At 49.6% G+C, this 25,118-nt stretch overlaps 11 protein-coding genes and 3 non-coding genes across 14 annotated transcripts; 7 read left to right on the top strand and 7 right to left on the bottom strand.

Moving 5' to 3' along the window:
• The first annotated feature begins 47 nt into the window (after nucleotides 1-47).
• AO090001t00006 lies at nucleotides 48-137 on the top strand. The gene has a single exon. It is a non-coding gene; the product is annotated as a tRNA-Pro (tRNA).
• A 766-nt stretch (nucleotides 138-903) lies between these two features.
• AO090001t00005 lies at nucleotides 904-993 on the top strand. Its single transcript has one exon. It is a non-coding gene; the product is annotated as a tRNA-Pro (tRNA).
• A 76-nt stretch (nucleotides 994-1,069) lies between these two features.
• On the top strand, nucleotides 1,070-1,161 carry AO090001t00004. The gene has a single exon. It is a non-coding gene; the product is annotated as a tRNA-Pro (tRNA).
• Nucleotides 1,162-1,981: 820 nt separating this feature from the next.
• AO090001000431 (putative peroxisomal dehydratase) lies at nucleotides 1,982-3,151 on the bottom strand (the record flags this gene model as incomplete). Its single annotated transcript, XM_001818901.3, has 5 exons — nucleotides 1,982-2,324; nucleotides 2,395-2,488; nucleotides 2,544-2,861; nucleotides 2,926-2,974; nucleotides 3,032-3,151. The coding sequence occupies 5 exons, from the start codon at nucleotides 3,149-3,151 to the stop codon at nucleotides 1,982-1,984; spliced, it is 924 nt and encodes a 307-aa protein (XP_001818953.1).
• A 764-nt stretch (nucleotides 3,152-3,915) lies between these two features.
• On the bottom strand, nucleotides 3,916-7,160 carry rmtA (protein-arginine omega-N methyltransferase HMT1; the record flags this gene model as incomplete). The annotated part of the gene is made up of 5 exons (XM_023234548.1): nucleotides 3,916-3,922; nucleotides 3,975-4,446; nucleotides 4,510-4,841; nucleotides 4,901-5,010; nucleotides 7,044-7,160. 5 exons carry the CDS (start codon nucleotides 7,158-7,160, stop codon nucleotides 3,916-3,918), a joined length of 1,038 nt encoding a protein of 345 aa, XP_023089660.1.
• A 616-nt stretch (nucleotides 7,161-7,776) lies between these two features.
• Nucleotides 7,777-9,787, top strand: agm1 (phosphoacetylglucosamine mutase PCM1; the record flags this gene model as incomplete). The annotated part of the gene is made up of 5 exons (XM_023234547.1): nucleotides 7,777-7,869; nucleotides 7,934-7,947; nucleotides 8,063-8,207; nucleotides 8,351-8,857; nucleotides 8,909-9,787. The coding sequence occupies 5 exons, from the start codon at nucleotides 7,777-7,779 to the stop codon at nucleotides 9,785-9,787; spliced, it is 1,638 nt and encodes a 545-aa protein (XP_023089659.1).
• Nucleotides 9,788-10,235: 448 nt separating this feature from the next.
• On the bottom strand, nucleotides 10,236-11,828 carry rrp3 (RNA-dependent ATPase RRP3; the record flags this gene model as incomplete). Its single annotated transcript, XM_001818898.3, has 4 exons — nucleotides 10,236-10,536; nucleotides 10,594-11,201; nucleotides 11,261-11,481; nucleotides 11,540-11,828. 4 exons carry the CDS (start codon nucleotides 11,826-11,828, stop codon nucleotides 10,236-10,238), a joined length of 1,419 nt encoding a protein of 472 aa, XP_001818950.1.
• Nucleotides 11,829-12,081: 253 nt separating this feature from the next.
• On the top strand, nucleotides 12,082-13,498 carry AO090001000427 (Brix domain-containing protein; the record flags this gene model as incomplete). The annotated part of the gene is made up of 2 exons (XM_001818897.3): nucleotides 12,082-12,288; nucleotides 12,350-13,498. 2 exons carry the CDS (start codon nucleotides 12,082-12,084, stop codon nucleotides 13,496-13,498), a joined length of 1,356 nt encoding a protein of 451 aa, XP_001818949.1.
• A 429-nt stretch (nucleotides 13,499-13,927) lies between these two features.
• AO090001000426 (riboflavin synthase) lies at nucleotides 13,928-14,810 on the bottom strand (the record flags this gene model as incomplete). The annotated part of the gene is made up of 3 exons (XM_001818896.3): nucleotides 13,928-14,475; nucleotides 14,605-14,727; nucleotides 14,780-14,810. The coding sequence occupies 3 exons, from the start codon at nucleotides 14,808-14,810 to the stop codon at nucleotides 13,928-13,930; spliced, it is 702 nt and encodes a 233-aa protein (XP_001818948.1).
• A 532-nt stretch (nucleotides 14,811-15,342) lies between these two features.
• On the top strand, nucleotides 15,343-17,000 carry AO090001000425 (CaiB/BaiF CoA transferase family protein; the record flags this gene model as incomplete). The annotated part of the gene is made up of 6 exons (XM_001818895.1): nucleotides 15,343-15,519; nucleotides 15,595-15,626; nucleotides 15,697-15,820; nucleotides 15,879-16,383; nucleotides 16,438-16,731; nucleotides 16,789-17,000. 6 exons carry the CDS (start codon nucleotides 15,343-15,345, stop codon nucleotides 16,998-17,000), a joined length of 1,344 nt encoding a protein of 447 aa, XP_001818947.1.
• Nucleotides 17,001-17,397: 397 nt separating this feature from the next.
• AO090001000424 (phf1/phf2 family PHD finger domain-containing protein) lies at nucleotides 17,398-19,185 on the top strand (the record flags this gene model as incomplete). Its single annotated transcript, XM_001818894.3, has 1 exon — nucleotides 17,398-19,185. One exon carries the CDS (start codon nucleotides 17,398-17,400, stop codon nucleotides 19,183-19,185), a length of 1,788 nt encoding a protein of 595 aa, XP_001818946.1.
• A 222-nt stretch (nucleotides 19,186-19,407) lies between these two features.
• Nucleotides 19,408-21,185, bottom strand: AO090001000423 (putative zinc metallopeptidase; the record flags this gene model as incomplete). The annotated part of the gene is made up of 3 exons (XM_023234545.1): nucleotides 19,408-19,417; nucleotides 19,528-21,063; nucleotides 21,175-21,185. 3 exons carry the CDS (start codon nucleotides 21,183-21,185, stop codon nucleotides 19,408-19,410), a joined length of 1,557 nt encoding a protein of 518 aa, XP_023089658.1.
• A 69-nt stretch (nucleotides 21,186-21,254) lies between these two features.
• AO090001000422 (uncharacterized protein) lies at nucleotides 21,255-23,537 on the bottom strand (the record flags this gene model as incomplete). The annotated part of the gene is made up of 2 exons (XM_023234544.1): nucleotides 21,255-22,959; nucleotides 23,044-23,537. 2 exons carry the CDS (start codon nucleotides 23,535-23,537, stop codon nucleotides 21,255-21,257), a joined length of 2,199 nt encoding a protein of 732 aa, XP_023089657.1.
• Nucleotides 23,538-24,207: 670 nt separating this feature from the next.
• On the bottom strand, nucleotides 24,208-24,969 carry AO090001000421 (uncharacterized protein; the record flags this gene model as incomplete). The annotated part of the gene is made up of 3 exons (XM_001818891.1): nucleotides 24,208-24,327; nucleotides 24,395-24,720; nucleotides 24,774-24,969. The coding sequence occupies 3 exons, from the start codon at nucleotides 24,967-24,969 to the stop codon at nucleotides 24,208-24,210; spliced, it is 642 nt and encodes a 213-aa protein (XP_001818943.1).
• Between the last annotated feature and the right edge of the window lie 149 nt (nucleotides 24,970-25,118).

Here is a 25,118-nt window from a genome sequence, read left to right as displayed (position 1 = left end):
GTGATTTTCGTCATGTAGGCATAATATATTCAACTAAAATATCGACTGCCCGGATGGTCTAGTGGTATGATTCGCGCTTAGGGTTCACCCGAAGCAGCAATTGCGCGAGGTCCCCGGTTCGATCCCGGGTTCGGGCCTATATTTTTGTTTTTCTTTTTTCCCCATGTTTTATTATGGGACGTGCTAAAAGGACTAAAAAACATTTGGACGCCCTATTATACCTAATTAGGATTAGAACAGGGAACCAGCCCCAATAAGGAAGCGGAGTGAAATAATTGAAAATCGGCTTGTTTGCATCTTTATCGATTTACAGACAAAAAAGCGATATAACATAAATTCAAAAGCGCCATCTAATCAACCTATATATGACCACATCGATATATATAGATATCTGCGCGCGCGGCCTAATCTAAAACAATTATATCAGGGCTTGAAGCCGCGGCGCCGAAGGCCTCGCTCAGTACATTCAAACCCTGCGATTCCTAGAACCTCCAGGCCTTCCTCCTGAACCAGCTCCCCTAAACAGACGCTTAAAGGCGCCGTATATATCATTGTCATTTGAGGCATCTGACGAGTTAAAATCGGTGACGGAATGGCCTTCCAGCCACTCAGAGAGATCGTCCATTTTTAGCACCTTCGTATGGTATGCTTAAAGCGATTTCAGTATGTAAATCAGAATAGGTGCAAAGCCCGTTGGCCAACGATCCTGACGAGGTTTCACTAGCGCGGTTTTTGAAATTAAGAGGTTCCACATCTCGTTACTCGTTCCATATTTCGACTAGTGCTGGCGCTAGTCCGCTTACAGTATAGTAAGACACCAATGCACTACTGGGGTCTGTTAACTCTCCTTTATTTATGCTTTAGGAATACAAGACTTAATTGAACCGCTTTATTGTATCAACTGCCCGGATGGTCTAGTGGTATGATTCGCGCTTAGGGTTCACCCAAAGCATTGACTGCGCGAGGTCCCCGGTTCGATCCCGGGTTCGGGCCTATCTTTTTATTTTCTTTTTTCTCTCTCTTTTGTGAAAGAATAGTAGTCTCAATAAGAAACCTTATCACATCAGGTGCCCGGATGGTCTAGTGGTATGATTCGCGCTTAGGGTCAACCCTGAAGCATACAATTGCGTGAGGTCCCCGGTTCGATCCCGGGTTCGGGCCTTCTTTTTCGCTTTTATTTTTTCCCTTCCTTTATGTATCCATCAAGGAAGAACTTAATTCCGAAGCAGAGTGAAGTGTAGTTACGGAGCCAAACCTTCTTATCGGTGAGCTTTACCTATTATAGCTACACCACTGATATAGGTGGTGTGCAAATGTAAAATTAGCGTAGTAAAAGAACCTCAGGCGGAAAAATAGCTCTGGACAAAGATTAAAAAGATTTTAAAATTCAAGACCTCTTTCTTACCCATTGCTCCAGGGGGTACCCCCGCTCAATTCATTCGCTCTTCAATCCCCTTCCGGGACATCGGGGGGCCACCTACACTCGAGGGCTTATTCAAAAAAATATATATAACGAGTACAAAGAAGAATTCTACTGACCTATGCTAAATCCTACTAACTTAAACTAGGTAATACTCACCTAATCAGGCAGGTTGGCTATAGAATTGGAATGCCTGGCTGTGGAATCGGACCGCCGGGCTGCCTAATATTCTGGACGTGCTTTCAGCTTCTGGGTTCTGGTTGCTTGACATGCCAATAAACAACATGCATTAATTCGTTGGGCTTCATTCTTTAACCAATTAAATTCACTCAGGAAGAGATAACCCACTACGACCCCAAAATGTGCTTTTTACACACCAAAAAGCATTTTATGATCCCTTCTATAGTAGCGAAGAAGCTTCGGTTACAAAGGCTTCAGGTAGTAGCAGTATAGGTTATTGACATTACTTTCGCAGCATAAAATAAGAATGGGAATGGTACCCTCAAATACTATGAACTAGGTGTAGAAGTTATGGAGAGCAATGCCTTCCTACCTAACCGATCACAGCTTGCTCTTCGATCCAGTGACCTTCAACAGACAACGACCGTTGCTCAACACAACCTTGCCTCTGTTGTTTGTGGTTACGAATCTGACTTCCTCGAACCCATCTTCAATGTTTCCTGTTCTCCAAATCTCGGTGGTAAGCTTGTCGCCTGGAAGCACAGGCGAAGCAAAGCGTGCCTGGAATTCTCTCAAGTTCTTTGGATCACTGCCTCCAAGCTCTCTCAGAATGCCGTGAGCGGCAGTGTTCCAGCTGAAGAGACCGTGGATGATAACGCCCCCAAATCCCATCTTCTGACCGGGCTCAGGTGTAGCATGAAGAGGGTTATAGTCGCCATTGAGACTAGCAAAAATATAATATTAATATGGTGATGCACTTCGAAGGATCTTTATCGAGGTGGAGACTATCTCACCGATAGAGAAGAGCAGTTTCAGCTGTCGTTTGAACAACGTGAACTGCATCCGGCTTTTTGCCTTGGGGAGGGGGATAGTTGACGGCGCTCGGTCCTATGAGAGGGAAGTCAGCAGAGCGACAATGCATCATTATGCAACACATGCTTACCCTTAGGTCCACCCCAATTGCCCTGTCCTACCATGAAGCCGCTGCTCACCGTCTTGGTGTACACCTCACCGTTCTCGTCCACGATGGACTGCTCCGTCTCCACTACCGAGCCAGCTTTGCCTTTATCGTAGACTCCAATAACCGTATTACGCAACTGAAATTTCTTGCCCGCACTCGTAGGAGGTAAAGGTTTTAGAATGGTGATCTTGCGCTGGCCATCTACCGCACGGCGAGAGTCGAATTTCGGGACGCCGGGGATGGGAGTTGCTTGCGTACGTGCATAGAAATCAATGGTTTCTTGATCAGTGTGTTTAAAAGCTACACGGAACAGCCGCCACAGTCAGCATGCATATAAGCTGCTTCGAGAGCTGGGTAGTCATACGAAGGATCAAAGAATACGTCGGGAAAACGGCGAAGTTAGGATGAAGTTCCTGAATTGAATAGTTAGCGAAGTTGCCAACAGAAAGGTTGCGTTAATTGTAGCTTACATAAAGGAAATGAAGCTCGTCAGCCTTAGCACCGATGCTGTTGGCAAACAACAAAGCATCGCGCTTAAGCCAGGAGACCTCCTGAGGAGGATATTCAAAACCAACCCCGGGAGCTGACATGGGGGACAATGGTAACAGTGGTCGCGTTGAGGAAAGCTTAAGGATTGGTTTAATTGAACAAATGGATTTCCCGCTACAAGGGGAGTTTGAATTAATACACTATAAGATCTTCCAAATCCTCAAGAAGGAGGATAGATTATAACCTTCATTTGCGGAGAATATATACTTACCGCTGTCGTACCGTCCTAGGCTAGGGAGGACTAATCCGGTGCGGGGAAGCCGAGGCATGAATTAGATGGGGAGAAGGTTTCTGTTACAGACCGAGGGGCCTCCTCTTATCCAGTCGGCTAGCCTAAAATCAACTCGACACCTCTAACCCATGATTAATTAGTAGAGACAAAAATAAAATTACCTAATTGAAAGTAGCAAGGACATAAGTTTAGGTGTAAAATATGATGATATGAAGCTAAATAACTCAAGAAGGAGAACGTCGGAGGAAGTTGGGACTGAGCGTCGACTCGGGGTATCTACTTGTGTAATTCGAGGAGCTTCATAATCGTCTCTTGTGCAAATCATCTCTCCGTATCGCGCCGAACAATGATGCCGTTCCCCTACCTGCCAAAACACAACGCCGGATGAATAAGAAAAGAAAAAAAGAGCCGAATCAGGCCATTCAACGACCCAAATGTCCAGACAATTGAACTTCCACTGATGCTATGCTTCCCACAATTGAACCCTCATGTATTTACCCACATAACATTGTTGACTCAAGAAGAGAACATTGAAATAACCGAACGTGCCACGATTCACCAGATCCAATACATTTAGCACCTATGACAATTAGCATTTAGTCGCCGGCCGGCTCGTCAGTGGAGACACTTACATTCTATAGAAGCAGCTACCCTCGGAGTAACGAAGGTTATCCGTGGTCTCGAACTTGTAAGAGATAGTGATGTCAAGATCACGCTTGTTCTTGTCATTGGGCTTGTTCTCCAACACTCCCGAAACGACTTCCTCCTCTTCGACGGTCAGAACATCACGGAGGTAGAAGACGGTCTGCTTCCAGTGTGTGTACTTCGCGTGGGGGCCGGTGGAGAAGGTGATGGGCTTGTGGCAGGCGCCAAACTCGATATCGAACCAAGCGATCACAGCGTGGATAAAGTCGCTGCGCTTGGCGGTAAGAGAGAAGGGAACCTTGAAAGCGAGATCGGCCGGGGTGACGGTGTAGAGATCAAGGGTAATGATGGGGCAAGGGTCGGTGACGAGGGCCTTCATCTCAACGGTGTCCACGAGAGGCTCCGTGAGGGCAATCTCCTTCATGGGGGAGTAGTCAAACCCGTACACATTATCCCAGACTGCAACTCAGTCAGTATTTTCGAGCAACAAGCATAATTGAGAATGCACGCAAGGGAACTTACATCCGATCTTGTCGTCCTTGTACTCGCCATCTTCGATAGCAGCCAAGTACATGGTAGCCTTGTCGGGGAAGATCTTGCCACCGGGAACAAGGTAGCGGTCGCGGGCGTAGAGAACAGTGTCCAGCATGCTCTCATAGAGGAGGAAGTAACCCATCCACTCGGAGATGATGATATCAACCTTGGGGTAAGGGAGGACAACCTCTTCCATTTTTCCTTGGAGGAGAGTGATCTTGTCCGACAGGCCGTTGCAAGCGACAATCTGCTTGGCCTTCTCGATGATAGAGGACATATCCACACCGATTACGTGCTTAGCACCAGCCTTAGCAGCAAACCTGTAGAGCCATACTATCAGTATATAGAACAAGGTCCCCTCCTAGCTCTGACCACATACATGCTGAGGATACCAGTTCCACAACCGACGTCGAGAACAACCTTGTCCTTGAAGATGTGACGGTTTTGGTAGATAGAATCGCGGTAAGATCTGGTGCGGACATCGTCTTTCTGCAATCGAGCACACAGGCATTAGTTGGTTGAGATTGAAGGCTGAATAAATAGTAGGGTCCTTACAAGCATCTCCTCATGAATGCCTAAGTGGGGTTCAGAATTAGCCAATATATCAAAACAGATTTATCGATTGTAATTACCATGATGATCGTAGCTAGTATTCCTCCTGTTAGCAATGCAAATGGAGATGGAGCAAGGTTTTCAACCCATACCTGGTGAAATAACGCACTTCGGCATGATCCATGCCCACCATGCGATCCGCACTGCTGGTCATGGTGCCGGCAGAGTCTGCGGATTGTGTCTGCTCCGATCCGTTCATATTCAAAATATTGAATCTTTCTAACAAAGGGGGGAAAGGTAAGAAAGAAAAGAAGCAAGCAAACTAGAGGGTAAAAAAAAAGAAAATCTAGAATTATAGATAAAAAGAGATAAGAAGGAAGAACTAGTTTAGGCAGGGAGGAAAAATAAGCGCCTCCGAGATAGATCCCTTCAACTTTTTTTCCCTTTCTTTTTTTTTTTTTTCCTTAACTGACCCTCATTGGAAAATCTCCTCCGACGGGGCTACCAAACCCGACACAAACGCTAATCTCCAATTCAGGCTAGCCTAACGTAGACAACGCTGTCTCGGATTCAGTGAGTCACGTGTAATACTTCGAACCTCAAGATACCTGATTGGGACTGGACTGAAATAATTGCTTTCTTCGCTGGAGGATGTATATATTTTTCTCTTGAGTTTGACTTTAACTGATGACTTGAGGAACTGATGATTCGATGAAGTGATACGTTAATCGAGGACTCCACTCTGAGTGCGATAAGGTAGAAATAGATATCATGCAACCTTATGAGAAAGTCAAGAACCCATATACAAAGATCTCAGTGTATGCATACTGCATAGTAGTACTACTATATAGGAAGGTCAGATGTAGGTTGTTTCGAAGTGGACGACTTACGGAATAAGTCGCATAGCTTAAAAGCTTCCCGCTGGAGTTATTTTGTATGCAATGCCAAGATGTTTGCATTGCCGCTGCTTAACTCCGCCTTTCACTGTTGGTACGCGCACTGTCTTACTCTCCCCTGACGTTAGCACGTCCCGTCGGCGGTATTTCAGGTACACTGAGCACAATGTATTGGAGCTCACCCCGAAGGAAGGTCTTCTTTTACGCATGCTTTCTGGTCTTTGCTACTTTCATTGGGAAGTCGACAGCCTCCCTGGGCGACCATCTTCCCGATTTCAAAGAATGTGTTAAGGTATACAGCGCCTCTTAGAGCTACGGATTGACCGGCTAATAAACAGATAGATCTGTCAAACTGAGAACTGTCAGGATGGAAATTCCGAGATCCGTACGTTCGAACCCCCTGTTAACTACTAATGTAAGCTTCCATGAACTAATTCGTCCTCCCTAGCTTTCCATCTCCGCTTGATGTGGTGGACTTGTCCCGCCGAATGCGACTATACTTGCCAACATGTTGTAACGGACCGTCGAGTCGCTCGTGATCCTCCGATGCTCAATCCAGTAGTCCAGTTCCATGGGAAGTGGCCTTTCCGCAGGATCATGGGCATGCAGGAGCCGTTCTCAGTTCTCTTCTCCCTCCTTAACTTTTATGCCCATTGGCACGGCTTATCTCGAATCCGCGAAACCATGTCGACGTGGCATACTTCTCTCCGGACTTACTATCTTGCTTTTGGATATTGCGGCCTGGCATGCTGGACCTTCAGTAGCATCTTCCACGCCAGGGACTTTTCTTTGACAGAGAAGCTGGATTATTTTGGAGCGGGCGCAAATGTCATGTATGGATTATACCTGGCAATTATCAGGATATTCCGATTAGATAAGGAAGAACCGCGAACGAAACCGACATTGCGTCGGCTCTGGACCGTGGTTTGTATCTTCCTTTATACCTTGCACGTTTCCTATCTCAGCTTCTGGTCCTGGGATTATACCTATAATATGATCGCGAATATCGTGGTCGGGATGACCCAGAACTTGTTGTGGGTAGCATTTAGCATTTTCAGGTACCGAAGTACCGACAAAACATGGACCCTCTTGCCGGCCATCTGTGTGGTTTGGATCATGTTGGCCATGAGCCTGGAATTGCTGGACTTTCCTCCGTGGCATGCGCTCATTGATGCCCATAGCCTTTGGCATTTAGGAACTGTTATTCCAACCGCACTGTGGTATATGTAAGTCCACGCCTCGATAGAACCTCTCCTTACCGACTGTCAGCTAACTCGACTGTGACTGATAGGTACCTAGAAAAGGACATCGAAGAGGATGTGCGGGGCAAGAGATACAAAGCCTGAACAAATAGAAATTCCCGGCTATAGGTAAATGCTCCTGGCTCAAGAATAGTACGTCAATTGCTGTATAGTAGGTCCAGGTGACCGACGGTCTATGAGTGTCAGATGCTGGTGAGAAGATCGACGAGGTTCATATATTCTAGCCATTAAAACCATGTATTTAAGCAAGCTATTTGTATTTTCCATTACCCAACGCCTGGGTTGGATTTAGGGCATTTCCACTCTCTTCCCGGTAACGACTGCGCATGTTCCCGCTCACCGCTCGGGGGGGTGGCTGTACCCAAAGCTTGGGTTGTCTCACATTTATCTCGTGTCACGGGCCCTGCTGCTTTTTTCCCCTTTCGACCCAAGCTTTATACCTTCCTTTCCCCCTCCCCCTCTTCGTCTCTTGCATCCCTTGTCAATTAACTCCTGCCAATTTCCAACCTTTCCTCAACACACTCTCGACCCATATTCACGCCACAATGGCGTCCCCCGCTATCAAGAAAGCCATCACCGAGGCCGCAGCGCAGTATGTCAAGCCGGAGGGAAAGGTCTTCCAGTATGGTACTGCGGGGGTGAGTTACTAATGATCGACCACGCTTCCTTATTAAGTACTGACCAAATATCCTTGATTTACAGTTCCGCATGAAGGCGTAAGTTCCACGTTTATATTTGTTTTCACGCAAGGTCTTTTGAAGGATCAGCCCCGCCTCCACATATACCCCGCGATCGCCATTTGTTTACACTTTGACCAACGCATATATCCAGGGACGTCCTCAACACAGTGGTCTTTGCCGTGGGCTTGCTCGCTGGTCTTCGCTCCAAGAAGCTCAGTGGACAATGGATTGGTGTTATGATTACTGCCAGTCACAACCCTGCGGAGGACAATGGTGTCAAGTTGGTTGACCCCATGGTGAGTTGCGGCAGCCACTCCAGACATAACCCTATACGAAACTGATGCTGACTGACATACTAAAATAGGGTGAAATGCTTGAGGTAAGCTTCGCCATACTAAGTCTAGTTCTATGGTTGCATATTTACCTAACCCTTGGGTAGGCTGAATGGGAAACCTATGCGACAAAGCTTGCCAATGCTCCGCTAGACAAAATCGCAGATGTTTACGAAGAACTCGTCAAGGAGATTGATATCAGCATGGAAAACCCGGCTCGTGTTGTTTTTGCCCGGGATACTCGTGCCTCTGGTTCTCGTCTTGCCGGTGTTCTTAACGCTGCGCTCACCGCTACCGAGGTTAACTTCTCTGACCTGAAATTCATGACCACCCCCCAGCTTCATTATGTTGTCCGCTGCAAGAACACCCTGGGAACGCAGTATGAGTACGGTGAACCCACAGAGCAAGGATACTATGAGAAGCTCGCCAAGGCTTTCAAGGGAGTTATGCGGGGCCTCAAGGTTAAGGGCTCTTTGACCGTTGATTGCGCAAATGGTGTTGGCGGACCTAAGCTGAGAGAGCTTCTTAAGTACCTTCCTGGCCCGGAGGAGGGTGGTATCGATATCAAAGTTATCAACGACGATGTGATCAATCCGGATAGCCTCAACTTCGATGTACGATCCCTCTATTGGTCCCATCGTATCCAATACTAACCTACTTACTAGTGCGGTGCCGACTATGTCAAGACCAAGCAGCGCGCTCCCCCCTCGTCCAAGGCTGCTGCTCTTGACCGTTGTGCCTCCTTGGACGGCGATGCCGATCGTCTTGTCTACTATTTCGTCGACGAGAGCAATGTTTTCCGTCTTCTTGATGGCGACCGTATTGCCACTCTTGCCGCTGCCTTCATTGGCGACCTTACCAAGAATGCCGGCATTGCGCAGCATCTCAAGATCGGCATCATCCAGACCGCGTATGCCAATGGAGCTAGTACAGAGTACATTGAAAAAGTGCTCAAGCTTCCCTCCGTCTGCACTAACACTGGCGTGAAGCACCTTCACCACGCTGCCCTGCGTTACGATGTTGGTGTCTACTTCGAAGCCAACGGTCACGGCACTATCACTTTCTCTGAAAATGCCCTGAAGATTATCAAGAGCACCGAGCCCCAGTCCCCCGCTCAACAACGTGCTCTTGAGTGCCTCCAGGGTCTCACCGATCTGATCAACCAAGCAGTTGGCGATGCTATCTCCGACATGCTCCTCGTTGAAGCGATCCTTGCTCACAAGGGCTGGACCCCCAAGGAGTGGCTTTGCACCTACACTGACCTCCCCTCCCGACTGGTCCGCGTGGAGGTTGCTGACCGCTCAATCTTCAAAGCATATGATGCTGAGCGTAAGCTCGAGTCCCCTGCTGGCCTTCAGCTAAAGATCGAATCCCTCCAGTCCCGCTACAACAAGGGAAGAAGCTTTGCCCGCGCAAGTGGCACGGAGGATGCGGTACGTGTCTACGCTGAGGCTGCCAGCCGCTCCGAGGCTGACGATCTCGCAACTCGCGTCGCCAACGCTGTCCGTGATGCCGGCGCCGCCAAAGAGATCTTGCAATCTTAGGTTTTGGAATACTAATGCCCTAACGAACTATAAGTGGTTCCTTGAAACCGTATGATTGGAAGCTATCTGATAACTTGCAAGGATACTTTGCACATGCATGGATGAAGCTTTGGGTCATCATGGCTAAGCTATCACAAATCGCAGGGTCAACGACGTTGCTGCAATGTCGTCGCATTATAGAGGTAATGGGAACTGTTATGAACGATCTGATGAGTTTTCTTTTGATGTCAATGCAGAGCAAATTTGACTCGATTTAGCCATTCCTTACAGTACTTTTTAAATTGACTAGAAGTTAGTAAGACCTAGTAGCTAATCGAAACAAAGGTCTACGGGCACCACAACAAGTAATCTTTATAACAAACTCAGTACAGGGGCTGGGACTTCATTTGTAAACTTCATTTGGGTATTCGTTAGCAATAAGCGAAATCTATATTTTACTTTTCTCCTACTAGCCCTCTTCCTGATCCATATCCTCTCGAGAGCGCTTTCCTTTGGCAAACTTCTTGCCCCTACTTCCCTTCTTCTCGTCGTAGTTCTTCATTTCCAGAATAGCACTGCGTTGCGCTTCGGATACACGCTCTGCCAGGACCATCACCTCGTCCTTTTCAGCGGGGTATTCAGGGAGTTTCTTTCCTAACGCGCCCTCTATGCGAAGCCATGCCTCGACATCATATTGTGTAGCAAAGCTGATAGCTACACCCGACTTACCAGCACGGGCTGTACGACCGATTCTGTGGATGAAGGTTTTCCTGATCCCCGTTAGCCTCACACCATCACCAGATAAACTAAAGGAACGAGCAACTTACGAATCACCAGGCAAATCAAAGTTCAAAACCACATCAACAGAGGGAATATCAAGACCACGAGCAGCGACATCCGTCGCAACAAGGATATCTCTACTCCTCGAACGGAACTTCCCGAGTGCACCCAAACGAGCAGACTGCGAAAGCTGACCATGCAGTGGGATGGCGCCAAAGCCAAGCAATCTCAAAAAGAAGCTGAGACGCTGGGTCTCATGCACGGTGCGACAGAAGATGATGCACGATTGGCCGACAAACTCGTTGAGCAGATAGACCAGGTACAGGTCTTTGTGTTTGTGGGGGATGAAGATGTAGGATTGTTGGAGGGTGGAGACGGTTTGGAACTTGGATGAGGAGACAGCGACACGGAGCGGGTTTTGAAGCGATGCACGCTGCAGAGACTCGACCTTTGAGCTCATGGTGGCGGAGAAGAGGTAGGTGCGGCGCTCGCGGGGGAGCACTTTCAGGATCTTGTCGAGGATGGGGCCGAAGTCCATGTCTAGGAGACGGTCGGCTTCGTCCATGACGAGGTATTTGAGGTTGCGGAGGGAGAAGCCTTTCGTGTTTTCGAGGTGGTCTAGTAGACGTCCGGGGGTGGCTACAATAATGTGAGGCTTGAGATTTTGTTAGATTCTGCTCGTATTCCTTTTTTGGGATGGGCTGGGCGGTTTACCTTCTTTCCGAGTGCGATCGATTGAGATACCATGTCCATGCCTCCAACCAGAACTGTGCTTCTTACTGAGATTGTACTTCCTAGACCCTCGAAGGCTTGGGAGATCTGGTACGCCAGTTCACGGGTGGGCGCGAGGACGAGACCGAAAAAGGAAGAAGGCTTGTCCATCAGGGCTTGGAGAATGGGCAGTGCAAAGGCTGCGGTTTTACCGCTACCGGTTTCTAGCATGAGTGTTAGTAAAGTGCTACAATAAGATGGAGTATGAAGGTGATGCTATACCAGCCAAACCGATCAAATCGCGGCCTTGAAGAGCGAGAGGAATGGCTTCCGCTTGAATCGCGGTGGGAGCCTTGTATCCCATAGAGTCGCAAGCCTCGCATAATTGCTCAATGAGGCCTAGTTCCTTAAAAGACTTTGGAGCCTGCTTAGGCGCTTCAGATGGTTCTTGTTCTTGCTCAGTAGTATTGGGGGCGGCATCCTCAGAGGCAGAGCTGTGGGCCTCGCTATCGCTGTGGTCTTCTTGTTGAGGTGCCTCACGGGCGATCTTGCGCTTCTTAATCGCCGGCATATTGAATCAATATATGACACCAAAAGTTTGTACTCGGTGGACTGATTGAATAGTTTCTTTTTCCTGATAGTTCGATATCAAAAAATCAGTGTGGGTCCCGGTAAAACAGTTGGTCCGGAGTTGCTCCGCGGCCTGGTTTCCGCCGATCTACTTTTTCGGCCAAGAAAAAAAAGTCCGTCTTTCATTAGACGTTGAATAACATTTCCCTCGAACCACATACCTACCATATATTTCCTGCTTTGCCAGATTCACAATGGCGAAGGCACGTACGAAGAAACGCACTCATGTCCGCGCCCAAAATGCCTCGGCCGCCGCCGTCAAAGGCAGCGCCTCGTCCATGAGCAAAACTCCGAAGTCCATGGTTATCCGTATTGGCGGTTCTCAAGTCGGTTCGAGTGTCAGTCAATTAGTAAAGGATGTTCGTCTGATGATGGAGCCCGACACTGCTGTGCGACTGAAGGTATGCCATAGACAAACCCCAATGCGCCTTTAGATAAGAAACTAACGGTGATATCTTTTAGGAGCGTAAATCAAACAGACTGAGGGATTACACCGTCATGGCAGGTCCTCTCGGTGTCACGCATCTTATGCTTTTTTCCAAGTCCGCTACAGGCAACACTAACATGCGTTTGGCGCTTACGCCGCGCGGCCCAACGCTCCACTTCAAAGTCGAGAACTACTCTCTGTGCCGAGACGTCGAGAAGGCATTAAAGCGTCCACGCGGCGGTGGCCAGGACCACAAGACGCCACCCTTGCTGGTGATGAACAACTTCAACTCACCGAATGCAACTGAGGACGGCAAAGTACCCAAGCGCCTCGAGACTCTCACAACCACTATCTTCCAATCACTTTTCCCGCCGATCAACCCCCAAGCTACCCCCCTCTCCTCTATCCGCCGTGTGATGCTCCTCAACCGAGAACTCAAATCCGATGGCCAAGAAGACGACTCTTATGTCTTGAATTTGCGACATTACGCTATTACTACCAGGAAGACAGGCGTTTCAAAACGCATTCGCCGTCTGGATCCTAAGGAAATTCGTAATAGGGAGAAGAGAGGCGTTGCTGTTCCCAATCTAGGAAAATTGGAAGATGCTGCCGATTATCTGTTGGATCCGTCGGCCGCGGGTTATACCTCCGCTAGTGAAACCGAATTAGACACCGATAATGAGGTTGAGATCGCAGAGAGCACAACGAAGAGGGTTCTGAACAAGAGGGAGCTGCAACGCATGAAAGCCGGGGAGAAGGAGAAGGCTGAGAAGAAGTTGAGGGCCGCGCCAGAGGTGGAGAAGCGCGCGGTCAAGCTCGTCGAATTGGGTCCCCGCTTGAAGCTCCGGCTGATCAAGGTTGAGGAGGGTCTCTGTGATGGCAAGGTCATGTGGCACGACTATATCCATAAGTCTGAGGAGGATATGAAAAAGCTGGACAAGAACTGGGAAAAGAGAAAGAAGGAGAAGGAAGAGCGGAAGAGGCAGCAGAAGGAGAATATCGAAAAGAAGAAGGCAGAGAAGGCCAAGGCCCGGGCTGAAGGCAAGGAAATTGAGGATGATGATGACGAGGAAATGGATGTGGATGACGACGAGGATGACTGGCTCAGTGATGATTTTGGTGAAGAAGAAGAAGGCGCGGAGCAACAAGGAGGAGAGGGTGATGACGAATCCATGGAGGAGTAAAGGGAGCGTCGCTCTTGGTTTCTTAATTTTTCTCACGAAAAGCAACATCTCGCGCTATATCATGTCCCAAGGCACGAGAAACTATATGGAGGCCCCAGACCCGCCTTCGCTGCTGTCTTCCGGTGTCGTTCGTGTGCACGAATCTGCTGGCCAAGCCAGCAACCATATCCACTCGGCTGGATTAGCGACATATAGATTGCCCTGACTTCCGGCTTTGCTACCAGAAGCCCTCGAGTATTTTTAACAGGAATTGCAAGGAGACCGGGTTGGAGGGTGTTGGAATAGACTATCATTTAGGTGACCAGATTATACCCTTTGTTGAAAAGCAATAAAAAGTAATTGGTATTTCAACCGACAACATACTAGTAGTAGTAAAGCAGTCTACACATCACAATCATAACCTCATAGGCACTACACACCAACCATACCTCATTTCTTCAACTTCTCATCCACAATCCTGGAAACCATCTTCTCCAAAATCGCAAAATCACCCCCACCAACCCCGGCAAAATAACTCTGCACACTCTTCTCAACATACTTCCCAACAATATCAATCTCCACATTCACATCCTCCCCGACCTTCTTCGAAGCCGTCACAATCTTCTCCTGCGTATACGCAATAAGCATAATCTCAAAATACCCCTCCTCTCCATCCACAACCTTCGTAACCGTCAAACTAGCCCCATCAAGCGTAACATAACCCTTCTCGACAATATACCTCAACACGCCCCGATCACGCGGCTGCAACCGCAACACCAACGCATTACTATCGGGCGTAACGGAGAGAATAGTCGCGATTGTATCGACGTGACCCTGGACGAAATGGCCACCCATGCGGGTTTCGCTGAGGACCGCGCGCTCGAGGTTCACACGGGAGTTGGTGCTCAGGGAGCCTAGGTTCGTGCGACGGAGGGTTTCGGGAGCCACGCCGACTTTGAACCAGGTTTTGTCGAAGGCGGTTACTGTTAGGCAGGTTCCTGTTCGTCGTTAGTGGTGAGTCAGTGGATTTGGTGGGGGTGGGATGGGATAGGCGATGCGGGGTGAGTGGTGGGTGGGTGGGCGCAATGGTAGGTGGGTTTTCTGTATGTGTGTGTAGAATAGCGTACCGTTTACTGCGATGCTGTCGCCGAGATGTGCGTCAGTGAGGATCTCTTCGCAGTTCGTGATGGTCAGGGAGGTACCCCCGCCCCCGCTTGCGGAGGTATCGAGGGGCTCGAGGGACGAGACCGCTGGGATATGTTAGTCGCGCAAGGACGGTGGTTAATTGTTGGGTGTACTCACTCCCGATTGTTTCGACAAGGCCGGTGAACATGGTGTGAGGTGTGTAGTTGAGTATAGTTGTCAATGAACTCCGCGGTAGTTGAGGCGGAAGAGAGCGGAAGATAAAAGAGCTATTAGTAGATAAATGACACAGCTCTCCGCCCACCAGGCTTGTAGCTTGTCCCGCCGCGCCGGAGCGATCAATTACCTAAGAAAAAGAGTTCAAAATTGAGATATAATTAAAATGGACAGCGATATACTTACATTTTCATCTAATATAGAAAGCCAAAACAATATACCTAAAAGATAAGAGAATAATCCCACGTTTCTCCCGCGGCGGCACCCGCTCGGCGCTAAAGGCGGAAATGCATGCTTAATCGACCTCGGCTTTTGGCGTTCAAACAAGTTAAGCTATCGGCGAAGTACCCGAATGAAATGACAGGAACATCTCCAATCGAGCTCCGGTCCCGACCCCGGAAAGTACATGATATACATGCGTTACTACCCCAACTTTACACGACTTGGATCTGATTCAATCTACCTCTCTTCTTGGAAACCACATGTACCGCTTCAAGTGAAGGACAATGAGCGTCACATTGAAGTTGCACCAGGCTTTTAGAGCCCGTCGGCCAGCTCTCCGCTGGTCGAGCTCTGTTCTCCGCACCACAGCTCAATGGCGCACATACTCCAGCACACCGGCGGACGATACACTACCCTTGAAGGGCGTTCGGGTGCTTGATATGACAAGGGTTTTGGCTGGTGTACGTATTTCAGATCCTGGTTTTCTATATTATTTCTATATTACTGTTGGGGTACTGGTGCTGACCATGATATAGCCATACTGTACGCAGATTCTTGGAGATTTAGGGTATGTGTGTCACTGTTACCGGTTGACTTCAGTCCAGATGGGTAATAGCTGACTGCATTCCCTGGAATAGAGCAGATGTTATCAAAATTGAACACCCGGTGCGGGGCGATGACACTCGCGCCTGGGGACCACCATATGCCAAATACCAGGATGAGTCGCGACAAGGTCCCGGCGAAAGCGCATATTATCTAGGTGTAAGGTCCATCGCCCATCTCCAGATTCCGTACTCCGTTGACATGAACTGTGGAACAGGTCAACCGCAACAAGAAATCTTTAGGACTGTCGTTTCAACACAAGTCAGGCGTGGAAATCCTGCACCGCCTTGCGAAAGAATGTGACGTTCTCGTCGAGAACTACCTCCCTGGAAGTCTGAAGAAATACAACATGGACTACGAAACGCTGCGAGAGATTAACCCCAAGCTGATCTACGCGAGTATCACCGGATACGGGCAGACGGGGCCGTACAGTAACCGGGCTGGGTACGATGTCATGGTCGAGGCGGAGATGGGCTTGATGCATATTACTGGCGCCAGGGGTGGGGATCCGGTGAAAGTTGGTGTAGCGGTTACGGATTTGACGACTGGGTTGTATACATCTAATGCGATTATGGCGGCGCTGCTGGCTCGCGTGAGGACGGGTATGGGCCAACACATCGATGCTTGCTTGAGCGATTGTCAGGTCGCGACGCTGGCAAATATTGCTAGCTCTGCGCTGATTAGTGGGGAGAAGGATACTGGAAGATGGGGGACCGCGCATCGTGAGTACTGAAGTGTTGGGAGAGAAAAGGTTGCGTATGCTGACGGCTCTTAAGCTTCCATTGTTCCTTACCGGAGTTATCAGACGCTGGATGGAGACATTCTCTTTGGCGGCGGGAACGACAGACTGTTCGGTGTGTTGTGCGACCGTTTAGGACACCCAGAGTGGAAGACCGATCCCCGGTTCGTTACCAACAGTGACCGTGTCAAGAATCGAGGGGAGATTGATGGCCTCATCGAGGAGAAGGTCAAACAAAAGACGACGCAAGAATGGCTGGAGATCTTGGAAGGCAGCGGGATGCCATATGCCGCCGTCAATGATATTCAAGGGACCCTCAACCATTCTCACGGTAAGTTGTCATCCAGATAGTATATTGTCACCGCTGTTACTAAGATTAATGGTATAGTCCAAGCTCGTGGGATGGTCACCGAAGTTGATCATCCAGCATGCGGTCCCATCAAGCTAGTCAACACGCCGATTAAGTATTCCCATGCCACCCCTGGCGTGCGGACGCCGCCCCCAACCCTTGGCCAACACACGGATGAGATTCTTGAGGAGATTCTCGAATACGGTAAGGATGATATTGCTCGTTTGAAGCAAGACGGTGTAGTGTCATAAAGAGACGACCGGTTCGCCATCGGCTAGACGTTAAGAGCCGTAATATGCATCGAACACAGGAATAGCATTTGCAAGGGCCCAACTGTAGCGCCGAGGCCTGCATAGCTCTGATGCCCGTAGCGCCTTATGTACATAGAGATTGCAACGAATGAATGAAAAGACTAGCGACCATCATTCCGAAAGCATGATTGACACGAATTCTTAAAGGGATGAATCTCGCTTTCCAGGGCGCGGGGGATCGCATCACGTGACCATATATAAGATTCAATCTTTGGGTCCGTCGCAAAGCGAATTCTGCGCCGTCCAGGACAGTTGATACTCAGAATCGTGTGATTATACACATTCACCCTAAATTGCACGTTGTAACTGTGCCCCACTGGCCAGGACAGGGGGGCTAATGTCACAGCAACATGGGGTTCTTCCCATGCCGGCGTCTATAGAGACAGCGCCACCAGCCCACGGAACCTCCTCGGGCTTGCATACATCGGCTCCCACCGTCGAGCGGGTCTCGCCTTCCCTGTCGTCCTCATTGAAACCTAGCCGCCCACCGAGCGCAATCTCGAGTAAAGTACAGATCCCGAAATTATCCCCTGCGACCACTGAACTCGTGGCTCGGGTCACTGGCCATAGGAAAGGGGAGAAGCAGAGGAATGAGACTAAATTCGTGACGTGGAACCCACCATCACTCAGTCAAGGCTGGAATCATCCACGCTTGGAACCATCAAGCACAATGAAGGCCTCTTCTACTATCATAGAGCTACCCACAGCTCCGTTCGTGTACTCGAGTCATATGACAACCCCTGCGGTTTCTCAACAGGCTCCTGTTACTACTCCTTCCACTACATCTCCATCTACACATACATATACATCTACACTTCCCCAGGGTGGCCATGACAAGCCAACAAGTCTTGTTAATATTGCACCCAAACCCGCAGGGCCACCTTCATTGGAAGCCCCAGCACCACCGCAAGATTCACTACCACCACCACTGCCTTCACAACCCCAGCCTGTAGCCCCGGCGGCTAAAGATTCACCCCCATCCGCTAAGCGCAAGAGAGCAGCAGTTGACTCACGCCAACGAAGGAGTACTACCAACGGAACCAAGCGCAAGAAGCGCCGGCGTGGTAATGACAGTGATGGAGAAGATATCATCCGAGCTGGAGACTCGAGCTCCGATGAATCTGACGTTGCGCCGACGGCGACACAAACTAAATCTGGTCGGCAGGTTAATCGTCCTTCATTATATGTACCTCCGTCCGCATCACCGACGGTTGCGAAGGACAGCAGTAACTCGCTGGAGGCATCGGATACCACTCAACGGCAGGCTGCAGCCGTTCGGAAACGCAAGCGGGTGTATCGCAAACCGAAGGACGGGATCGTCAATTGTATCCACTGCCAGAGGGGACATAGTCCGCAGAGCAATGCGATCGTCTTCTGCGATGAGTGCAATGGGCCCTGGCATCAGCTATGTCATGATCCTCCTATTGACTCGCAGGTTGTCACAGTGAAGGAGAGACAATGGGTCTGTCGGGAATGCAAGCCCGTGCCGATTACCATTCTCCAGCCGACGGTTGTTAGGAGCAATCCTAGTCTCACGGGGCCGTCATTAGGTCCTCCCGTGCATGCGCCGTTATTAATGCCCAAGATGGAAGTAGGAGGGGAGGGCTCCTCGGCAGACGAGCGACGGGGCTTTCTCTCGGGCTTGTCGCATGCGACTCTTGTTGAACTACTGGTCACTCTGTCAGACCAACACCCGGCGATACCCATGTTTCCTAAAAACTTAAAGACTTTACAGTCGAAGTTCTCGTTCAAGCCGAACAATGCGGCGATTCCTACTCCAACCTCAACCTCCTCGAATACCCCAACTTTCACTAACTCGATAACCCACGCTTTAACTAATGGTGTAGACGCGGCCCAGCAAAAGTCAGGTGTTACTCCTGACTTCCTGCCTACTCCCTCTTCCGCTCCCCAAACGCAGCACGACCTGTCGGAAGAGTCTGACTATGAATTCTCAGAGCATCGTCTGTACCCGCGTGCCGGGAACGGATTCCGTTTGTCGACGAATGCGGACGACATGGACATCATGTTTGAAGACGTCTCATGTCGCACGTTCAGCTACGCATTACACGGACCGGCACGGGTTCGAGCGCAGGCGAACGAAGTCGCACCTATCTGGGGTTCGTGATTGTTTTTCATGGGCTCTTTCGCCGATCTTATCCTCGGGTGTATAGTATTGTGATTGGGTGGTTGGGGGGTTTTCGCTCATATTTAGCGAGGGTTCAACGAACAGGAGTTGGTCGGTATGGGTTATACTATGGGTTTTGGAGTAAGGTTATGATTTCTGAGATGAACCGTTAACTGGGGTCTTTATGTTGCATGCCATATTACACTAGATTTATGCTCACTTTTATTGCCTCCTAGATGATAATTATACTACGCTTCACACCTAAACAAAGACCTTCAACTATAAATCCACCACATATACACAACACCAACTAACACCAACAAGCAAAACAACTACACAAACCCAAAAACATCTTCATCCCACAAACCCCCCCTACCACGCACCAACCTCCCTCCCGAAACCACAGCCCTAGCCATTCTGCTAGGAGGATCCCAAACCACCTCCGCAACACTCCTCCTCGGCCTCACAATTCCACAACCCGACTCATCCACATCAAAAAACAACAGTAAATCCGCCCTCCCCCCAGCCCGAACACATACCCTATTCTCCGACTCCTCTTCCAACCCAATGGCAGCCCTAGCCCGCGTAGAAACACACTCATACAACAACTCCGCATCCTTCACAGTCCCAGCTTGATAAACACCAACACCGAGACAAGCCAACGCCACCGGATCAACCGATCCCCAGGGCGTGAAGGCATTGCCTACGTTATTCACCCCGAGAACAACGTCGAGTCCATATCGTCTGATCAGTTCCGGGACACGTATTGTACCACGGACTCTATCACCAACTCCACCCTCTTTCACATCACAACCAGATCCAGATCCAGAATCACACGAAGAAGAAGGGGGAAGGGCACAGGGAGGCGCAGCCATATACAAATCACTACTAGGCAAACCCACAAAACTAACCCGTAGGGCATGCTCCCCATCCCCAATTTCCAATTTCAACCGTTCCCACTCATCACTTCCAAAAAGCGTGAACCTGGTACAATGGCCCAGCATAACCCTCTTCCGCGTCCGGGCCTTAACCCAGCCCACATCCCGTAAACATTGCAATACGTACCAGACCAAGGCGCCCTTGGTAGGGTCAAGATGGTAATCTAGGTGAAAGTCGAGATGTTTGTCTAATTGCCAGGCAGTGGTGATGGCCCATTGGATATTCTTTTTTGCTGATTCAAGGTCCGATTCGACGTAGGGTGTCGTGCCGAGGACGTCAATGTGGGCTCCGTGTTCTGTGAATGCGGAGTGCATGAGATCGCGGTTGGCTTGGGCGTTGGGGCCTGAGAAGAGGGGGTCTTGGGCGAAGGCGACGAGTTGGATGTGGCAGTGGTTGCGCCAGGAGTGTTTGAGGTGGATGGCTGTGGTGAGGCATTTATGGTGGACTGTGGCGTCGATTTCGATGAAGGCGCGCAGGGCGGTGACGCCGTTGAGGAGGGATTCGGATAAGAGCCATTCGCTGCGGCGGTGGAGGTCGGCCTCGGTGAAGGTAGATTTGGCTTGGGTTGTCAAGGTCAGGGCTTCTTGGAAAGAGCCGGTTTGGGGGTGGATGGTGGTGGAGTTGTGGATGTACGCTTTGTCCAGGTGGATGTGGGGGTGGGTTAGGGCCGGGAGAGCCAGAGGCGGAGGGGATGTGTTTGGGGAGGTCTTAGTATCAGTGTGAGGGGCTATGGAGCTGAGGGTTTGCTCGTTGGAGAACGTGAGGTCGTATGTTGTTGGATCTGGACTGTGGGAGTGTAGACGGACGTTGGAGATGGTTTGGATTGCGGGGGAGAGCTGTGGTGGTGGCATTTTATCTAGGTAATGTCGGTGGACGGTCGATCGAAACAGTAGTACTTGAGTCTGTAGTTGAGCTTGTACTTCTATAGAAATAGTTTCGCTATCAGATTTAATACATTCAGCAACTGTGGGGAAGCAGTGGAGAACACAAGATAAGAATAATTGCAGAGTGTCATTGCTAGTAGACTATCTAGGTACTAAGAATACATACGGAAAAGACATCCCGCAGCGGAGGTCTCCGGTTCTTGGTCCAATGCTCCTTATCTTCGCCATCTCTCTTGGTAAAGCAAGCTATTCCAGAGCCAGTTCCTGGGTTTCCCACCGAGCGCCACGCATCCAGTTGAAATCTTCATGTCTTTCCGGGCGTATACACAATCCGATCCGCCGAAAGACCCGCATAGCATCATTGGCGGTCCTTGGATCCATCCTCAGAAGTAGCCCTGATCGCTGCGTGATGGGGAGTAGAACGCTATCCTCTGGGAAGGTCTCATCATGGTCAAGGTGTATCTCTGGATCCGTTGGCCTTGTGTTTTCGGATTGTTCGCCTAACCTCCCCGCGTTCATGAGCACCTTGCCTTTGACGACCATTCTGCCCGATGAGAGTCGCCCATACTTGTTTTCTGGATCTGTCAATATCGTCGATGCCTTTCGCACCTTGCATGGGTATTTCCTTTGAGGTTGCCATGTCATCCTTGCCGGCCAACTAGCATCGTCATCTTCAAACACAAAATTAATCGGACCGTCCCACGAGGCCCAGGACCAGGATGGCCCCTCAATGCGTCGATCTCGGTCGATAGCGTTACCGTCACGGTACCAGAGGAGGCCACGGTATATGTCGCCTCTCCAGATTCCGCCGAGGTAATCTCCAACATGATGGCCTGGGAACCCTTGTTCAAAGACCGCGGCCAAACCAGATATGGCTGGAAGCTTGTCCTTGGCAGCGTATGTCAGGTTGTGCCTGGTATAGCTTTGTACCATCCGACGCCATTGGCGGTACGCGAACTTCCAATTCGAACATGGGTAGGTGGACATAAAGGGTTTATCAAATACCTCCCCGGAGAATCCACATGGCCGGTCGTTTCTCGCCCACATTTCCGCACACTTCCAGACAAGATGGTGTTGTCCGCAGTACAGACGTCGTGGGGAAAGTTGCTCCTCTTGGAAAACCCATCCCCGTGTCTGAGTAACGCCCTCGAGCTCGTAGACATCAGCGAATCCACCGTCCTCCTCATGGACATACACTTCTCCCCCGATCCTGCATGCATAATCCACCAGATTAGTAGGGGGATACGCCGTGGTGCATTGTCCCATGCCATCTGCTGACGCAAAGGCATTGATAGTGATGGCGGCGTGCCGGTAAACATCGCCCATCTTGGCAGATTCCCTGGCCCAGTCGTGGTCGTCATCCTGGAGGATACAAAGGGCGTCAATCCAGATGTACTGGAGTCCAATCCCGGCGGCGATTTCAAGTGCTTCGCGAAAGGTGTGTGATAACTCGGCAAAATCAATCCCCTTCTTTAGACGTTCCAAGTTATGTGTGGTGACTGTTAATGAGGTTGAACAAGACCAGCGATGACTGAGAGCAGCGTATCGGGCCTCTTCACCGTTGGTAACGAGTAGCCTGGCTTTCAACTCTTCGTGTATGATTTGGAGTTGGATGACCCTGGTTGGGAGTATGGAACCAGTCCGCTTGCAGAACAGGTGGGATTCATCACATATCTGCATCCAATGCCTGGCGAAGCCACTCGTACGCCCGTCGGAGCGAACAGTGGGTAAAAGAGGTTCCTCCGTGCGTTGCGCAAATGAGACCAAAAGCTTAGCAGGTTCGCAGCCCTGGACTTCGATCAAAAGCACCCCTTTTTCAGATTCCATATGGTGTGATACGCTGGTGGCTGCATCTAACTGCTCAAGGCTCCATCTCCTTGGCGCGGGCTGGGTTCTGCTTTGCCATTCGGCGCAGCTCGTCTCGTCGACGCTCAGATGATATTCTTGCCACCTAGGTATGTGCACCCTCCTCTCTCCACGGCTAAACATGGCGACGCATATTAAAGTGCATAGATGACAACCTTCATAAGCTGACCTGAGATGGTTGTACATTGTACTGAGTGGACGATGTTGTTTCGTTGGCCAATTGAGTTTCCCGCGGTGCATTTGCTTCCAGATAGTTTTCCAGTCAAAGGCGGCGCATCTTGTGCAGAGTCGATCAATGTTTTGAGTTGCTCTGAGAGCAGGCGGCATGCTTTGGTTCCTTTCAGATAGTGACATGTTCCATCTCTCGGCGCGTAGCCATGCGGACATCTGGTGGATAATGTCGAGTGCTCCTGTGGGCACTTCAGGCTGTGGAGGTTCTTGCTCCAGCTGCTCGTGAGAGAACAGTGTTTCTTTGGGCATTCGTGACTGTGAAGGCTCTTGGTCAGGCTGCCAAAAGCCTCTGGGCGTCTGAGGCTGTGGTGGTCCTTGCTCTGGCTGCTCAGAAGCGTCAAATGTTTCTTCGAGCATTTGAGATTTTGAAGGCCCTTGATCTGGCTGCCAAGGACCCTTGCCCTTCTGAGACTGTGAAGGTCCGGGTTCCATCTTGCGGGATTCGTAGAGATGAGGTCTTTGCGTGGGTTGGAGTCAATTGAATCGGTCTGGGCAGCTGCACAACCCGTGCGTTGCAGTGAGTAAAGAATAAGTGATTGTGATAAGTTATGAATGTTAACAATAGAAAAGATATCTGATGGTTCAGTAATGACTGGGGTGGTGTATGTGTGAAAGAGTGTGAGAAGACGAGGGATTCAATCCATGGGGAAGATCAAGGATAGTGGCCAGACAAGAGACATAGCTGGAAGGAAGGCGCGATCCTCGCCATGTTCAGCATTGGAAGTTACCACTTGGGGAATCCCTTTCTCAACAAGGAAGGGCCATCGCGTACATCTTTGCTTAACTGCTCCGGCTGGAACTTGCTTAGCAATCCGCAAGGAGAATTTTTATATGTTGAATTCACCTTTTTGTTTTTCATGTGTTATTGCAAACCGTTTCTAAAACTCAATATCTTGATAGCAAGTTTCGTAAGGCGAGTCTTCAGCCATGCCTACACTGGAATTGTTACTAGCTAAAACTCATAACTATAGTACACATCACTATTGATTCATTAATTCAACACAATCTGGAGTAGAGGTAGAACACTAGTGAATATATGACATATAAAGGATGATTGAAAGTTGCTGACATCTAGATCGGTTTCCACCTCACACGGTATGGTTCAAAGGGATGGTAGTTCCATTGCAGCAACATCAACGGTAATTTGGTTGACGTCTCCCAGGGACTGGAGCGAGTTGAACGCTTCTATATACTCGGCCTCTTGGATAACCTGGGATCGAGTCTGTTCAATGTAAGCAAAGTGATGCCCCATACCAGATCACAAAAATGAACAGGGCGTCCGATCTTACCTCTGGGCTATGCCATCCTATGATACCGCCAACAACCTCGTTCTCAAGATTGGAGCTTGTGCCATACGTGACGGAAGCTTTCTTCCCACTAAGAAAGCGAGAGATCCGTGCCCATGCTTGTGTTGATGTCTCGGCGTTCTCAGGGTTAGAGATACTCAACCGAATGATCTCAACAACTGAGGCCGAAGCTGCCTCTCTCGGGCTGATGTTGGTTTCGAAGAGTTGTAGCGTCGGCGGCCCATTCACCAGATGCTTGATTGAAGCAGCAAAGTTGCCAAATTGGTCGGACTTAATGAAGGCCTGGAAATCTTCCGCTTTATCCCACTCTATACCAAAACATGTCAGAAATCTTTCCAAGTGGCAAGTCAAGGACACGCACCGAATAGAAGAAACTCTCTGTGAGCGTTTCTCACATCTACCCCATTCTCGGTGAGGAGAAAGCCGCGATAGGCATTAAGCAAGCCGGGGTTAGGGTGGGTCAATCTTTTGCTGATTATCGGCCAGTCTTGCTCGATTTCTCTGAGCGAATCTGGGTCAGTCTTGATCTGGGGGAAAATGAGTTCAGTGATGGCCATTGTAGTGGAAGAGATGCTGTTTGTTGACACGAACCACAGAGACTCAGGGTGACAATGCCCCTTTATGTATGTTCACCACGTCCGATATCTCAAGACAGAATGCCATATACAGTGTATGATTCCATAGTCTGCGGAGTGAATACTCCAAT

Source organism: Aspergillus oryzae, chromosome 2 (genome assembly GCF_000184455.2).
Source record: "Aspergillus oryzae RIB40 DNA, chromosome 2".
NCBI classification, from domain to species: Eukaryota; Fungi; Ascomycota; class Eurotiomycetes; order Eurotiales; family Aspergillaceae; genus Aspergillus; species Aspergillus oryzae.
The sequence above is the reverse complement of the archived record's forward strand: the minus strand, read 5'-3'. Positions and strand labels throughout refer to the sequence as shown.